The 17,008-nt window shown below is 47.6% G+C and overlaps 1 protein-coding gene across 8 annotated transcripts in view; it reads right to left on the reverse strand.

The window, feature by feature from the left end:
- RAF1 (Raf-1 proto-oncogene, serine/threonine kinase) overlaps positions 1-17,008 on the reverse strand; it is a 318,071-nt gene that overhangs the window by 106,127 nt on the left and 194,936 nt on the right. For all 8 annotated transcript variants that reach the window (XM_063940787.1, XM_063940785.1, XM_063940786.1 and 5 more), the window contains one exon: positions 1,182-1,339. In XM_063940787.1, coding sequence (XP_063796857.1) covers positions 1,182-1,339 — 158 coding nt within the window. The remainder of the gene's footprint in view (positions 1-1,181; positions 1,340-17,008) is intronic.

Genomic DNA, 17,008 nt, shown 5'->3' on the forward strand with positions numbered 1-17,008 from the left:
TCATATTCCGTTTAAATCAATACATACTCATCGGAATACATAGGATTTACTGGTGGGCAGGATATCGGCTGTCCATAATACCCCGACACCGGCATCCCACCAGAATACCGGCAGCGGGGTGAGCGCAAAGAATCCCATTGCAGGCTCGCTGCACTCGCCATGCTGCATGCCCGGTGGCTCGCCACAGGATCTATTTCCACTCTATGGGTGTTGTGGACACCCACGAGTGGGAATAGCCCTGTTTTGAAAGGATTCTGTCTGGCGGCATTGCCGGCTGGCGGGTTTCCAGAGTCAGTATCCTGACCGCCGGGATCACGACAGCCGGCAAATTAAACGGATCCCTACTCATCACAGATGTACATCATCCATGTACAATCACACTTTGCCTTGCTGTAATCCAGTTACCAATTTAAAAAAACCCTGAAATATCAAACCAACACAAAAGAACACATAGTACCAGCTCCATACGAAATCTATGCAGAATTAGGAATACGCGATAACCAAGCATGAAAACTAACATTTATAGAAGAAATCTACTATTAATCAAGTGCCTGCACCATATATAAGATCCCTGCAGTAGATCTACATTCCGTGACACTGTGCGAGTAGGTTTGATCTGTGAAGTCTCAGACTTTGGTTCCTTAGAGAAAAGTGCTATGTCAGCTACTTGGTGCACTTATGTATGGTATCTACATCGTAACACGCAGCATGCTAAGCCTGGGTGGTCTTAGAAAAAGTCCTTGACGAGAAGACAGGATTTAGAGAGAGACAAATAGTAACCGATGACAGAATTACTCAAATCCTTTTAAGATTTGATGAAATCCCGAACATATGCTAGAAATTAATCAGATAATTATTTACATTCTACATACATGTGTGCTGGCGTGGTTACACAGCCCCTTTAAAGAGGAAAACTCCCTCTGTATACTTTCTATTCCAGCATGATGAAAGCCTGTGGTAATTAGTTGGATGAAGGCCGTGTTTATACACTTTGCTCATCTCATTGTCCTTTAATTTACAATAATAAGTTTGTTTAAAAATAGAATAAACGGGTTCATTCAGTTGTTTCCCAAGAGCTGGAACCACTACTGATGCAATTAGCTGACATTTTCCAAGCTGTGCTCTCTCTACAGTGACATGCAGTAAATGAGGAGCGTGTCCTGAATGTAGCGCTCACTCACAGCCTTTGCCAGATGTTGCTCCAGTCCAAACACATGGTGGGGACCTTGGTGCTGCAGTGTTCATGAAATTTGTATCCACACGTCTGACACCGAAAACCGTTCAAAAGGAACTTCTGGCAGATGTCACAGAAGGCCAGCTTTAGGAAAGTCTTTCGTACCTGCAATAAAAGTCATGTAGGCCATTAATCTAAGCAGAAGTCTTTCCACTGAAGATTTTTTTTTTTTTTTTTTTTAAAGAAAGGTCTCGCTTGCCTACAAATTACAATCATACATTCAACATTTGCACCAAACGTAAAATAAGATTTTACTTACCGATAAATCTATTTCTCGGAGTCCGTAGTGGATGCTGGGGTTCCTGAAAGGACCATGGGGAATAGCGGCTCCGCAGGAGACAGGGCACAAAAAGTAAAGCTTTTCCGATCAGGTGGTGTGCACTGGCTCCTCCCCCTATGACCCTCCTCCAGACTCCAGTTAGGTACTGTGCCCGGACGAGCGTACACAATAAGGGAGGATTTTGAATCCCGGGTAAGACTCATACCAGCCACACCAATCACACCGTACAACTTGTGATCTAAACCCAGTTAACAGTATGATAACAGCGGAGCCTCTGAAAGATGGCTTCCTTTAACAATAACCCGAATTAGTTAACAATAACTATGTACAATTTATGCAGATAATCCGCACTTGGGATGGGCGCCCAGCATCCACTACGGACTCCGAGAAATAGATTTATCGGTAAGTAAAATCTTATTTTCTCTATCGTCCTAGTGGATGCTGGGGTTCCTGAAAGGACCATGGGGATTATACCAAAGCTCCCAAACGGGCGGGAGAGTGCGGATGACTCTGCAGCACCGAATGAGAGAACTCCAGGTCCTCCTTGGCCAGAGTATCAAATTTGTAAAATTTTACAAACGTGTTCTCCCCTGACCACGTAGCTGCTCGGCAAAGTTGTAATGCCGAGACCCCTCGGGCAGCCGCCCAAGATGAGCCCACCTTCCTTGTGGAGTGGGCCTTTACAGATTTAGGCTGTGGCAAGCCTGCCACAGAATGTGCAAGTTGGATTGTGCTACAGATCCAACGAGCAATCGTCTGCTTAGACGCAGGAGCACCCATCTTGTTGGGCGCATACAATATAAACAACGAGTCAGATTTTCTGACTCCAGCTGTCCTTGCAATATATATTTTTAATGCTCTGACAACGTCCAGTAACTTGGAGTCCTCCAAGTCACTTGTAGCCGCAGGCACTACAATAGGCTGGTTCAGATGAAATGCTGACACCACCTTAGGGAGAAAATGCGGACGAGTCCGCAGTTCTGCCCTGTCCGAATGGAAAATCAGATATGGGCTTTTGTAAGATAAAGCTGCCAATTCTGACACTCTCCTGGCAGAAGCCAGGGCTAGAAGCATGGTCACTTTCCATGTGAGATATTTCAAATCCACCTTTTTTAGTGGTTCAAACCAATGAGATTTTAGGAAGTCCAAAACCACATTTAGATCCCACGGTGCCACTGGAGGCACCACAGGAGGCTGTATATGCAGCACTCCCTTAACAAAGGTCTGGACTTCAGGGACTGAAGCCAATTCTTTTTGAAAGAAAATCGACAGGGCCGAAATTTGAACCTTAATAGATCCCAATTTGAGACCCATTGACAATCCTGATTGCAGGAAATGTAGGAATCGACCCAGTTGAAATTCCTCCGTCGGAGCACTCCGATCTTCGCACCACGCAACATATTTTCGCCAAATTCGGTGATAATGTTGCACGGTTACTTCCTTCCTTGCTTTAATCAAAGTAGGAATGACTTCTTCCGGCATGCCTCTTTCCTTTAGGATCCGGCGTTCAACCGCCATGCCGTCAAACGCAGCCGCGGTAAGTCTTGAAACAGACAGGGACCCTGCTGAAGCAAGTCCCTCCTTAGAGGTAGAGGCCACGGATCTTCCGTGATCATCTCTTGAAGTTCCGGGTACCAAGTCCTCCTTGGCCAATCCGGAACCACTAGTATCGTTCTTACGCCTCTTTGCCGTATAATTCTCAATACTTTTGGTATGAGAGGCAGAGGAGGAAACACATACACCGACTGGTACACCCAAGGCGTTACCAGCGCGTCCACAGCTATTGCCTGCGGATCTCTTGACCTGGCGCAATACCTGTCCAGTTTTTTGTTGAGGCGAGACGCCATCATGTCCACCATTGGTCTTTCCCAACGGGTTACCAGCATGTGGAAGACTTCTGGATGAAGTCCCCACTCTCCCGGGTGAAGATCGTGTCTGCTGAGGAAGTCTGCTTCCCAGTTGTCCACTCCCGGGATGAACACTGCTGACAGTGCTATCACATGATTCTCTGCCCAGCGAAGAATCCTTGCAGCTTCTGCCATTGCCCTCCTGCTTCTTGTGCCGCCCTGTCTGTTCACATGGGCGACTGCCGTGATGTTGTCCGACTGGATCAATACCGGTTTTCCCTGAAGCAGAGGTTCTGCCTGGTTTAGAGCATTGTATATTGCTCTTAGTTCCAGAATGTTTATGTGAAGAGACGTTTCCAGGCTCGTCCATACTCCCTGGAAGTTTCTTCCTTGTGTGACTGCTCCCCAGCCTCTCAGGCTGGCGTCCGTGGTCACCAGGATCCAATCCTGTATGCCGAATCTGCGGCCCTCCAATAGATGAGCACTCTGCAACCACCACAGAAGAGACACCCTTGTCCTTGGAGACAGGGTTATCCGTAGGTGCATCTGAAGATGCGACCCTGACCATTTGTCCAACAGATCCCTTTGGAAAATTCTTGCGTGGAATCTGCCGAATGGAATCGCTTCGTAAGAAGCCACCATTTTTCCCAGGACTCTTGTGCATTGATGTACAGACACCTTTCCTGGTTTTAGGAGGTTCCTGACAAGCTCGGATAACTCCTTGGCTTTTTCCTCCGGGAGAAAAACCTTTTTCTGAACCGTGTCCAGAATCATCCCTAGGAACAGCAGACGAGTTGTCGGCATTAACTGGGATTTTGGAATATTCAGAATCCACCCGTGCTGTTTTAGCACTTCTTGAGACAGTGCTAATCCCATCTCTAGCTGTTCTCTGGACCTCGCCCTTATTAGGAGATCGTCCAAGTATGGGATAATTAATACGCCTTTTCTTCGAAGAAGAATCATCATCTCGGCCATTACCTTTGTAAAGATCCGAGGTGCCGTGGACAATCCGAACGGCAGCGTCTGAAACTGATAGTGACAGTTTTGTACAACGAACCTGAGGTACCCCTGGTGTGAGGGGTAAATTGGAACGTGGAGATACGCATCCTTGATGTCCAAGGATACCATAAAGTCCCCCTCTTCCAGGTTCGCTATCACTGCTCTGAGTGACTCCATTTTGAACTTGAACTTCTTTATGTACAGGTTCAAGGACTTCAGATTTAGAATAGGCCTTACCGAGCCATCCGGCTTCGGTACCACAAAAAGAGTGGAATAATACCCCTTCCCTTGTTGCAGAAGAGGTACCTTGACTATCACCTGCTGAGAGTACAGCTTGTGAATGGCTTCCAACACCGTCTCCCTTTCGGAGGGGGACGTTGGTAAAGCAGACCTCAGGAAACGGCGAGGTGGATCTGTCTCTAATTCCAACCTGTATCCCTGAGATATTATCTGCAGGATCCAGGGATCTACTTGCGAGTGAGCCCACTGCGCGCTGTAATTTTTGAGACGACCGCCCACCGTCCCCGAGTCCGCTTGAGAAGCCCCAGCGTCATGCTGAGGCTTTTGTAGAAGCCGGGGAGGGCTTCTGATCCTGGGAAGGAGCTGCGTGTTGCTGTCTCTTCCCTCGACCTTTGCCTCGTGGCAAATATGAATAGCCCTTTGCTCTCTTATTTTTAAAGGAACGAAAGGGCTGCGGTTGAAAAGTCGGTGCCTTTTTCTGTTGGGGAGTGACTTGAGGTAGAAAGGTGGATTTCCCGGCTGTAGCCGTGGCCACCAAATCTGATAGACCGACTCCAAATAACTCCTCCCCCTTATACGGCAAAACTTCCATATGCCGTTTTGAATCCGCATCGCCTGTCCACTGTCGCGTCCATAAAGCTCTTCTGGCCGAAATGGACATAGCACTTACCCGTGATGCCAGTGTGCATATATCCCTCTGTGCATCACGCATATAAAGAAATGCATCCTTTATTTGTTCTAACGACAGTAAAATATTGTCCCTGTCCAGGGTATCAATATTTTCAATCAGGGATTCTGACCAAACTACCCCCGCACTGCCCATCCAGGCAGTTGCTACAGCTGGTCGTAGTATAACACCTGCATGTGTGTATATACTTTTTTGGATATTTTCCATCCTCCTATCTGATGGATCTTTAAGTGCGGCCGTCTCAGGAGAGGGTAACGCCACTTGTTTAGATAAGCGTGTTAGCGCCTTGTCCACCCTAGGAGGTGTTTCCCAGCGCTCCCTAACCTCTGGCGGGAAAGGGTATAATGCCAATAATTTCTTAGAAATTATCAGCTTTTTATCAGGGGCAACCCACGCTTCATTACACACGTCATTTAGTTCTTCTGATTCAGGAAAAACTATAGGTAGTTTTTTCATACCCCACATAATACCCTGTTTAGTGGTACCTGTAGTATCAGCTAAATGTAACGCCTCCTTCATTGCCAAAATCATATAACGTGTGGCCCTACTGGAAAATACGGTTGATTCGTCACCGTCACCACTGGAGTCATCGCCTGTGTCTGGGTCTGTGTCGACCGACTGAGGCAAAGGGCGTTTCACAGCCCCTGACGGTGTTTGAGTCGCCTGGACAGGCACTAATTGATTGTCCGGCCGTCTCATGTCGTCAAACGACTGCTTTAGCGTGTTGACACTATCCCGTAGTTCCATAAATAAAGGCATCCATTCTGGTGTCGACCCCCTAGGAGGTGACATCCCCATATTTGGCAATTGCTCCGCCTCCACACCAATATCGTCCTCATACATGTCGACACACACGTACCGACACACAGCAGACACACAGGGAATGCTCCTAATGAAGACAGGACCCACTAGCCCTTTGGGGAGACAGAGGGAGAGTTTGCCAGCACACACCAAAAGCGCTATATATATATCAGGGATAGCCTTATAATAAGTGCTCCCCTATAGCTGCTTTGTTATATAAAAATATCGCCATAAATTTGCCCCCCCTCTCTGTTTTACCCTGTTTCTGTAGTGCAGTGCAGGGGAGAGACCTGGGAGCCGTCCTGACCAGCGGAGCTGTGAGAGGAAATGGCGCCGTGTGCTGAGGAGATAGGCCCCGCCCCTTTTCCGGCGGGCTCGTCTCCCGCTATTTTGAGAAATCAGGCAGGGGTTAAATATCTCCATATAGCCTCTAGGGCTATATGTGAGGTATTTTTAGCCTTTATAGGTACTCATTTGCCTCCCAGGGCGCCCCCCTCCCAGCGCCCTGCACCCTCAGTGACTGCCGTGTGAAGTGTGCTGAGAGGAAAATGGCGCACAGCTGCAGTGCTGTGCGCTACCTTTAGAAGACTGCAGGAGTCTTCAGCCGCCGATTCTGGACCTCTTCTGTCTTCAGCATCTGCAAGGGGGCCGGCGGCGCGGCTCCGGTGACCATCCAGGCTGTACCTGTGATCGTCCCTCTGGAGCTTGATGTCCAGTAGCCAAGAAGCCAATCCATCCTGCACGCAGGTGAGTTGACTCCTTCTCCCCTCAGTCCCTCGCTGCAGTGATCCTGTTGCCAGCAGGAATCACTGTAACATAAAAAACCTAGCTAAACTTTCTCTAAGCAGCTCTTTAGGAGAGCCACCTAGATTGCACCCTTCTCGGCCGGGCACAAAAATCTAACTGGAGTCTGGAGGAGGGTCATAGGGGGAGGAGCCAGTGCACACCACCTGATCGGAAAAGCTTTACTTTTTGTGCCCTGTCTCCTGCGGAGCCGCTATTCCCCATGGTCCTTTCAGGAACCCCAGCATCCACTAGGACGATAGAGAAAAACAGTATTCGTAATTAGCATGTTGTTAGTACATGGTGTATAAAAACAGATTGCTTTTCACTCACTTTTAGTTTTCTACCACATTTAAAAGTGTCCGAAAACTAATTATAAGAGGGAATTCAATTGTTTTTAAGTGTCTGAAGCCGACCCATCTAAATTGTTTGTGCTGATGGGTGCAAATACCACAGGTGCCCATCATTTCTTGTAGCACTCTCCTGAGGTGGCAAGCAGAAATCTGCATAAAATCCGGCTTCTAGGCACCCAAACTGCTCCCAATACTTTGTGTGGGTTTAGCAGCTTTACACATCTAAACCTGGTGAATTTGAGTGCGATATGCGCGATTAGCTACGAGCACCCGTGGCACTCGCACCCATCTCTACAATTGAATATCACCAGTCAGGTGTCCATCACTTAAATGAACCCAACAAATGATTTTCATCCATAAATGACCAAACTGAAATTTGCATTGCATCAGTTTTCTGGGAATGATCAATTCCTTAAGCAGGCCAAAGCCAATTTTCTATTATACCATAAAGTAGCATACAGTATTTAAAACAAACATTCTAGGAGCACAGGGCTGGTAAAACACTTTCCATACTTTATTTTTATTTTTTGTGTTTTTTAAATAGTGCATCTTTATTAAATTTTTCAAATTAAAGATATGACAAAACAAAGAACAAACATTAACAAACAATGTACTAGTAAGATCATAAGTCACTGAGCCAGAGGCAAAGTATACAGATTACACCTCCGCATAACGGAGTGATACAGCAAGAGAAAAATATACATATTCAATACAAAAAAGATTCAGTGGAAATACAATGCAAAGCAATGAGGATACCGTAGTGTTCCACGGGGAGGCACCGGAGGGTCACAAGAACATGCTAAATAAACCACGAAGAGCTCCCACAGCAAGGCATTTACAGTTTTGCCACACAGACCAAACTGTCAGATTTAAGGAAGCATTTGCTGTTGTTCATAACATAAATCCATCATGAGGTAACCAGGCATCCAGCACCTGGCAATACACACACTAGCCGAAGCCAGGAAATTATTAACATATAGCTGCAAATATGAGTAAATCCTAAAGGTGCAATCCAAATATATAGGTCACTGGGTTCTGCAGGGGGATGCAAAGCTCAGTCCTGACTACTATACAACCTACCACTTCAGACCAAAATCTGGAGAACCCAGAGTGCGACCATTGCATATACCGGTATACCGCTAACCGGCTTCACCAGAGTCGAAAGTACTTTGGCCACATCTGCACGGGTTCAACATATTCAGATTTATATGTTGCGAACAACGGGATCTTAAAAATATAACTCCAATCCTCATCCTACAAAGGGGATGCAGTTAATATATTGGCTGTCAGGATCCCGGCATTCAGGAAACAGACTCTGGAAACCCGACAGCCAGTGTAACGACAGCCAGTGTAATGTCGCCGGCTGGAATCCCAACAAACGCGGGGAATTCACACTCGGCTGGCGAGTCCACGCCACCAACCGAGTGGGACTATAATCTGTCGCAAATGCAGCAAGCCACTGGGCCTGAAGCTTGGTTAGCGCAGTGAGCCCATGTGGGGACTAGCTGCCGGGATTCCAGTAGATGGGATGTCGATGTCGGTATATAGTGACAGCAGGCGTCCCGTCTGCTGGGATATCATATGTATTCCCTACAAAGTCCTCAGGTCAATCTCCCATTCAGAGTCTCCAGCATGCTGCCCCTTCCGGTTCCTCTGACAGCAGCAGCGGAGGGAAGTTTCTCTTCCCTGCCGCTGCAAACACTCTCTATCTGATGCGACCATGCCAGGAAAGTGGTTAAATGTATGTCAAACATAATAAAGGTGTATATACAGTATACACATTTTTAATAGTCATTAATTCAAAATATCTATTTGCCCCTAAATAACCCTATAAAACACTACCACCAAACTCTCTCTAGCAATAGTTCTGAATTTATCCTCAGGTTCCCCAAACAGGCCAAGTTTTGTGGACCCTTTAATTATACACTGGTGAGTAAATCTATTTCGTTGAGTTAGTAATTATCTCACATGCTTCCACAGACAGAAATCCTGCAAACATGACCTGTTGGGAAAACGTGAGGGATGAGGTTGAGAACCACTGATCTATAGCCTAGAAGTGAATCAATCATGCCAGTGGACATGGCAAAAGCTCCAGCTCTGGGATTTTCAAGACAATTTGCTAAAGAATAATGTATGATTTCAGAATGCCACCATTTGGCATAAAATAAGAATTTACTCACCGGTAATTCTATTTCTCGTAGTCCGTAGTGGATGCTGGGTACTCCGTAAGGACCATGGGGAATAGACGGGCTCCGCAGGAGACTGGGCACTCTTTAAAGAAAGATTAGGTACTATATCTGGTGTGCACTGGCTCCTCCCTCTATGCCCCTCCTCCAGACCTCAGTTAAGGAAACTGTGCCCGGAAGAGCTGACATTACTAGGAAAGGATTTGGAATCCAGGGTAAGACTCATACCAACCACACCAATCACACCGTACAACTTGTGGTAACTATACCCAGTTAACAGTATGAACAACAGCTGAGCCTCATTCAACAGATGGCTCAGAACAATAACCCTATAGTTAAGCAATAACTATATACAAGTATTGCAGAAGTCCGCACTTGGGACGGGCTCCCAGCATCCACTACGGACTACGAGAAATAGAATTACCGGTGAGTAAATTCTTATTTTCTCTGACGTCCTAGTGGATGCTGGGTACTCCGTAAGGACCATGGGGATTATACTAAAGCTCCCAAACGGGCGGGAGAGTGCGGATGACTCTGCAGCACCGAATGAGCAAACTCAAGGTCCTCCTCAGCCAGGGTATCAAACTTGTAGAATTTTGCAAACGTGTTTGATCCCGACCAGGTAGCAGCTCGGCAAAGTTGTAAAGCCGAGACCCCTCGGGCAGCCGCCCAAGAAGAGCCCACCTTCCTCGTGGAATGGGCTTTTACTGATTTAGGATGCGGCAGTCCAGCCGCAGAATGTGCAAGTTGAATCGTGCTACAGATCCAGCGAGCAATAGTCTGCTTAGAAGCAGGAGCACCCAGCTTGTTGGGTGCATGCAGGATAAACAGCGAGTCAGTTTTTCTGACTCTAGCCGTCCTGGAAACATAGATTTTCAGGGCCCGGACTACGTCCAGCAACTTGGAATCCACCAAGTCCCGAGTAGCAGCAGGCACCACAATAGGTTGGTTCAAATGAAACGCTGATACCACCTTAGGGAGAAATTGGGGACGAGTCCTCAATTCTGCCCTGTCCATATGAAAGATCAGATAAGGGCTTTTACATGACAAAGACGCCAATTCTGACACACGCCTAGCCGAAGCCAGTGCCAAAAGCATGACCACTTTCCACGTGAGATACTTCAACTCCACGGTCTTAAGTGGCTCAAACCAATGTGATTTTAGGAAATCCAACACTACGTTGAGATCCCAAGGTGCCACTGGAGGCACAAAAGGGGGCTGAATATGCAGCACTCCTTTAACAAACGTCTGAACTTCAGGCAGTGAAGCCAGTTCTTTTTGAAAGAAAATAGACAGGAGTGACTATGGGCCTAAAATTGGGATCCATAAAAGTCCAGATTTCGTCCCTGACTGTAGGAAGTGCAGAAATCGACCCAGCTGAAATTCCTCTGTTGGGGCCTTCATAGCCTCACACCAAGCAACATATTTTCACTGTCACATCCTTCCTAGCTTTTATCAGCGTAGGAATTACTTCAACCGGAATGCCCTTTTCCATCAGGATTCGGCGTTCAACCGCCATGCCGTCAAACGCAGCCGCGGTAAGTCTTGGAACAGACAGGGCCCCTGCTGTAGCAGGTCCTGTCGGAGCGGCAGAGGCCAAGGGTCCTCTGAGATCATTTCTTGTAGTTCCGGGTACCAAGTTCTTCTTGGCCAATCCGGAACGATGAGTATAGTTCTTACTCCTCTCTTTCTTATTATCCTCAGTACCTTTGGTATGAGAGGAAGAGGAGGGAACACATAAACCGACTGGTACACCCACGGTGTCACTAGAGCGTCCACAGCTATCGCCTGAGGGTCCCTTAACCTGCCGCAATATCTTTTTAGCTTTTTGTTGAGGCGGGACGCCATCATGTCCACCTGTGGCCTTTCCCAACGATTTACAATCAGCTGGAAGACTTCTGGATGAAGTCCCCACTCTCCCGGGTGTAGGTCGTGCCAGTTGAGGAAGTCTGCTTCCCAGTTGTCCACTCCCGGAATGAACACTGCTGACAGTGCTATCACGTGATTCTCCGCCCATCGGAGAATCCTTGTGGCTTCTGCCATTGCCATCCTGCTTCTTGTGCCGCCCTGTCGGTTTACATGGGCGACCGCCGTGATGTTGTCTGACTGAATCAGCACCGGCTGGTTTTGAAGCAGGGGTTTTGCTTGACTTAGGGCATTGTAAATGGCCCTTAGTTCCAGAATATTTATGTGTAGGGAAGTCTCCTGACTCGACCATTGTCCTTGGAAGTTTCTTCCCTGAGTGACTGCCCCCCAACCTCGGAGGCTTGCATCCGTGGTCACCAGGACCCAGTCCTGAATGCCGAATCTGCGGCCTTCGAGAAGATGAGCACTCTGCAGCCACCACAGCAGAGACACCCTGGCCCTCGGGGACAGGGTGATCAACCGATGCATCTGAAGATGCGATCCGGACCACTTGTCTAACAGATCCCACTGAAAGATCCTTGCATGGAACCTGCCGAAGGGAATTGCTTCGTAAGAAGCTACCATCTTTCCCAGGACTCGCGTGCAGTGATGCACCGACACCTGTTTTGGTTTCAGGAGGTCTCTGACCAGAGATGACAACTCATTGGCCTTCTCCTCCGGGAGAAACACCTTCTTCTGTTCTGTGTCCAGAATCATACCCAAGAACAGCAGACGCGTCGTAGGAACCAGCTGCGACTTTGGGATATTCAGAATCCAGCCGTGCTGTTGTAGCACTTCCTGAGATAGTGCTACTCCGACCAACAACTGCTCCATGGACCTCGCCTTTATAAGGAGATCGTCCAAGTACGGGATAATTATAACTCCCTTCATTCGAAGGAGTACCATCATTTCGGCCATTACCTTGGTAAATACCCTCGGTGCCGTGGACAGACCAAACGGCAACGTCTGGAATTGGTAATGGCAGTCCTGTACCCCAAATCGGAGGTACTCCTGGTGAGGTGGGTAAATGGGGACATGTAGGTAAGCATCCTTGATGTCCAGTGATACCATAAAATCCCCCTCTATCAGGCTTGCAATAACCGCCCTGAGCGATTCCATTTATAGCACTTATATAAGTGTTCAAGGATTTCAAATTTAGAATGGGTCTCACCGAACCGTCTGGTTTCGGTACCACAAACATTGTGGAATAGTAACCCCGTCCCTGTTGAAGGAGGGGAACTTTGATTATCACCTGCTGGAGGTACAGCTTGTGAATTGCCGCCAGTACTACCTCCCTTTCCTTGGGAGTAGCTGGCAAGGCTGATTTGAGGTAACGGCGAGGGGGAGACGTATCGAACTCCAGCTTGTATCCCTGAGATACCACTTGTAGAACCCAGAGATCCACCTGTGAGCGAACCCACTGGTCGCTGAAGTTCCGGAGACGGGCCCCCACCGCACCTGGCTCCACCTGTGGAGCCCCAGCGTCATGCGGTGGACTTAGTGGAAGCAGGGGAGGATTTTTGTTCCTGGGAACTGGCTGTCTGGTGCAGCTTTTTTCCTCTACCCCTGCCTCTGGGCAGAAAGGACGCGCCTCTGACCCGCTTGCCTTTCTGGGGCCGAAAGGACTGTACTTGATAATACGGCGCTTTCTTCGGCTGTGAGGGAACCTGAGGTAAAAAAGTCGACTTCCCAGCTGTTGCTGTGGACACGAGGTCCGAGAGACCGTCCCCAAACAATTCCTCACCCTTATAAGGCAAAACTTCCATGTGCCTTTTAGAATCAGCATCACCTGTCCACTGCCGAGTCCATAATACTCTCCTGGCAGAAATGGACATTGCATTAATTCTAGATGCCAGCCGGCAAATGTCCCTCTGTGCATCCCTCATATATAAGACTACGTCTTTAATATGCTCTATGGTTAGCAAAATAGTATCCCTGTCAAGGGAATCAATGTTATCTGACAGGGAATCAGACCATGCTGCTGCAGCACTACACATCCATGCTGAAGCAATAGCAGGTCTCAGTATAGTACCTGAGTGTGTATACACAGACTTCAGGATAGCCTCCTGCTTTCTATCTGCAGGCTCCTTTAAGGCGGCCGTATCCTGAGACGGCAGTGCCACCTTTTTTGATAAGCGTGAGCGCCTTGTCCACCCTAGGGGATGTCTCCCAGCGTAACCTATCCGTTGGCGGGAAAGGGTACGCCATTAGTAACCGCTTAGAAATCACTAGTTTCTTATCTGGGGAACCCCCCGCTTCTTCACACAATTCATTCAACTCATCAGATGGGGGAAAAGTCACTGGCTGCTTTTTCTCCCCAAACATAATACCCTTTTTTGTGGTAACCGGGTTAATGTCAGAAATGTGCAACACATTTTTCATTGCCGTAATCATGCATCGGATGGCCCTTGTGGATTGTACATTTGTCTCATCCTCGTCGACACTGGAGTCAGACTCCGTGTCGACATCTGTGTCTGCCATCTGAGGTAGCGGGCGTTTTTGAGCCCCTGATGGCCTCTAAGACGCTTGGGCAGGCGCGGGCTGAGATGCCAGCTGTCCCAAAGCTGTTACGTCATTGAACCTTTTATGCAAGGAGTTGACACTGTCGGTTAATACCTTCCACATATCCATCACACTTATCGGCTCCTGCTCCGCCTCCACGTAAGCGTCCTCATCAAACATGTCGACACAGCCGTACCGACACACCGCACACATACACAGGGAATGCTCTGACTGAGGACAGGACCCCACAAAGTCCTTTGGGGAGACAGAGAGAGAGTATGCCAGCACACACCAGAGCGCTATATAACAGAGGGACTTACACTAATACAAAGTGAATTTTCCCCCCAATAGCTGCTTATTATCACAATTGCGCCTAAATTTATGTGCCCCCCCTCTCTTTTTTACCCTTTCCGTAGTGTATACTGCACGGGAGAGCCTGGGGAGCGTCCTTCCAGCGGAGCTGTGAAGAGAAAATGGCGCTGGCTGTGCTGAGGAAGATAGCCCCGCCCCTTCAGCGGCGGGCTTCTCCCGCTTTTTTAATAATATTTATGGCGGGGGATTAGGCACATATACAGTTTAGAACTGTATTATGTGCATTTTGCCAAGTAATGTATACAAATTGCAGCCCAGGGCGCCCCCCCAGCGCCCTGCACCCACCAGTGACTGGAGCGTGTGGTGTGCTGTGGGAGCAATGGCGCACAGCTGCAGTGCTGTGCGCTACCTTATTGAAGACCGGAGTCTTCAGCCGACGATTTTCTCGAATCTTCCATCTTCTGGCTCTGCAAGGGGGACGGCGGCGCGGCTCCGGGAACGGACGATCGAGGTCGGGCCCGGTGTTCGATCCCTCTGGAGCTAATGGTGTCCAGTAGCCTTAGAAGCACAAGCTAGCTGCAAGCAGGTAGGTTTGCTTCTCTCCCCTAAGTCCCACGTAGCAGTGAGTCTGTTGCCAGCAGATCTCACTGAAAATAAAAAACCTAACAAATACTTTCTTTTCTAGTAAGCTCAGGAGAGCCCACTAGGTGCATCCAGCTCTGGCCGGGCACAGATTCTAACTGAGGTCTGGAGGAGGGGCATAGAGGGAGGAGCCAGTGCACACCAGATATAGTACCTAAGCTTTCTTTAAAGAGTGCCCAGTCTCCTGCGGAGCCCGTTTATTCCCCATGGTCCTTACGGAGTACCCAGCATCCACTAGGACGTCAGAGAAATAAATGGTACAACAATCATACAATTCCGTTTATAGTGGACACTTTATTAGGAATTGGGTAGACTTCTCCCCATTGCTCCACAGCATGGAAACATTAATTATAGACATTCCGGCCTATGGTGACATGTTGGCATCATGCAGTTACAGCAGATCTGTCGGCTGCCCAAACATGCTGTAAATCTCCGGTTTCCCCACATTCCAAGGTGCTCTACTGGGTTAAGATCTGGTGACTGTGGAGACCACTGAAGCACACTAAACTCATTGCCATGTTTGTGGAACCAGCTTGTGCTTTGATGTGTGCTTTGTGATCTAGTGCATTATCCTGCTGGAGGTAGTCATTAGCAGAAAAATGGACTATTGCCATAGTGACACACATGGCTAACATCAGGCTGTAGCATTTAAATTATGCTCACTTGGTATTAAGGGCCCTGTGTGCCAAGAAAACATTCCTTATACCATTACACCACAACTACAAAAAGTCTATACCAGTGATGGGGAACCTTTGGCACTCCAGCTGTTGTTGAACTACACATCCCAGCATGCCCTGCTACAGTTTTGCTATTTGGCCATGCTAAAATTGTAACAGGGCATGCTGGAATGTATAGTTCAACAACAGCTGGAGTGCCAAAGGTTCCCCATCACTGGTCTATACCGTTGGCAGCAGAAATCTGAATTAGTCAGCCAGCTGACATTTATTCCAATCTTCAGTATAGGTAAGCCTGTGCTCACTGTAGCCTGTTTCCTGTTCTTACCTGACATGAGTGAAGCCTGGGGTTTTATTTACAAAGCATTAGGTTGTAATCACCTGGTGCTTCTGATGGTGATTATTCCCGATATTTTAAGGGCCAATGTTTTTACTAGCCATCTCTTCTTAGTAAAAGTATTGCTCTTTTAAATATCGAGCACAAGCACAATCAGAATCGCCAGGTTTTACAACCCAACGATTTGGTAGTAATCTCCCCTGGTGTTGGCAGCTGCAACCCAGCCACTTTAATATTTGAAGTGATGTGTGTTCAGGAAAGCTATTCTGTATACCACTGTCTTAAATCATGGATATTTCAGTTATTGTTGTCTTCCTGTTAGCTTGGACCAGCCTGTACGGCCATTCTCCTCTGGCATCGCTCATCAATAAGGCATCTTTAAAAACAGAGCAGCCGCTCACTAAAGGTTTTTGGTTTTATGTAGAGAGTTGTGCGAAAAATCCCAGGAAATTAGCGATTTCTCAGATACTCAAAGAACCCAGTCTTGTACAAAGTCATTCCATGGCCAGAGTCTTGTAGATCACATTTCTTCCCCACTCTGTGTTATGGTGTGAACAACTGACCCATTTGATCATGTAAGTGTGATTTTCTGCAATGAGTTACTGCCACATGATTGGCTGATTAAACAATTTACATAAGTGAGCAGGTAGGTGTATCTAATATAGTGGCCACTAACCATTGCTGGTTAACAGCCATCGATTGTAAGAAGCCCCACAATTTTTTCTTCTTCCCCAGTGCTGGGGATCACTGAGCCCGTGCCCCTTTCCCTGATTGGCCCGCAGAGTCTTGCCTCCTTCAATGCAGCTGCACTAATGGCTGCTGACTGTGTAATCCATCGATTGTTTCACATCACTGTAAAACCACTGATGGCACCATCGATGGCCATCCCTATCACTGTGCGGTAAGTTCTGGTTTAAAATGTGACATTAAGAGGATTTATACAAAGAAACTCCTCAGTGATAGTACGCAAACCTCTCCAAAAAGAAGAAGGGCAGACACCTCAGGTTATGACACTTATATGTTCTGGACATCTTAGGGTATGACTTGTGCTAATAGATGTGTGACGTTACAATAACAGCGCATGGAGCTTTCATCAAAAGCCTGCATTGTAAGCCTACAATTCCCAAGAACCAACTCTTGCTAATTATGAAGGTATTTTTCATAAATACAGGAGCTTAGAAACCTACCCATCTCATCTCATCTACATATTCAGTAGAACATATTG

This window comes from Pseudophryne corroboree, chromosome 9 (assembly GCF_028390025.1).
Source record: "Pseudophryne corroboree isolate aPseCor3 chromosome 9, aPseCor3.hap2, whole genome shotgun sequence".
NCBI lineage: Eukaryota > Metazoa > Chordata > Amphibia > Anura > Myobatrachidae > Pseudophryne > Pseudophryne corroboree.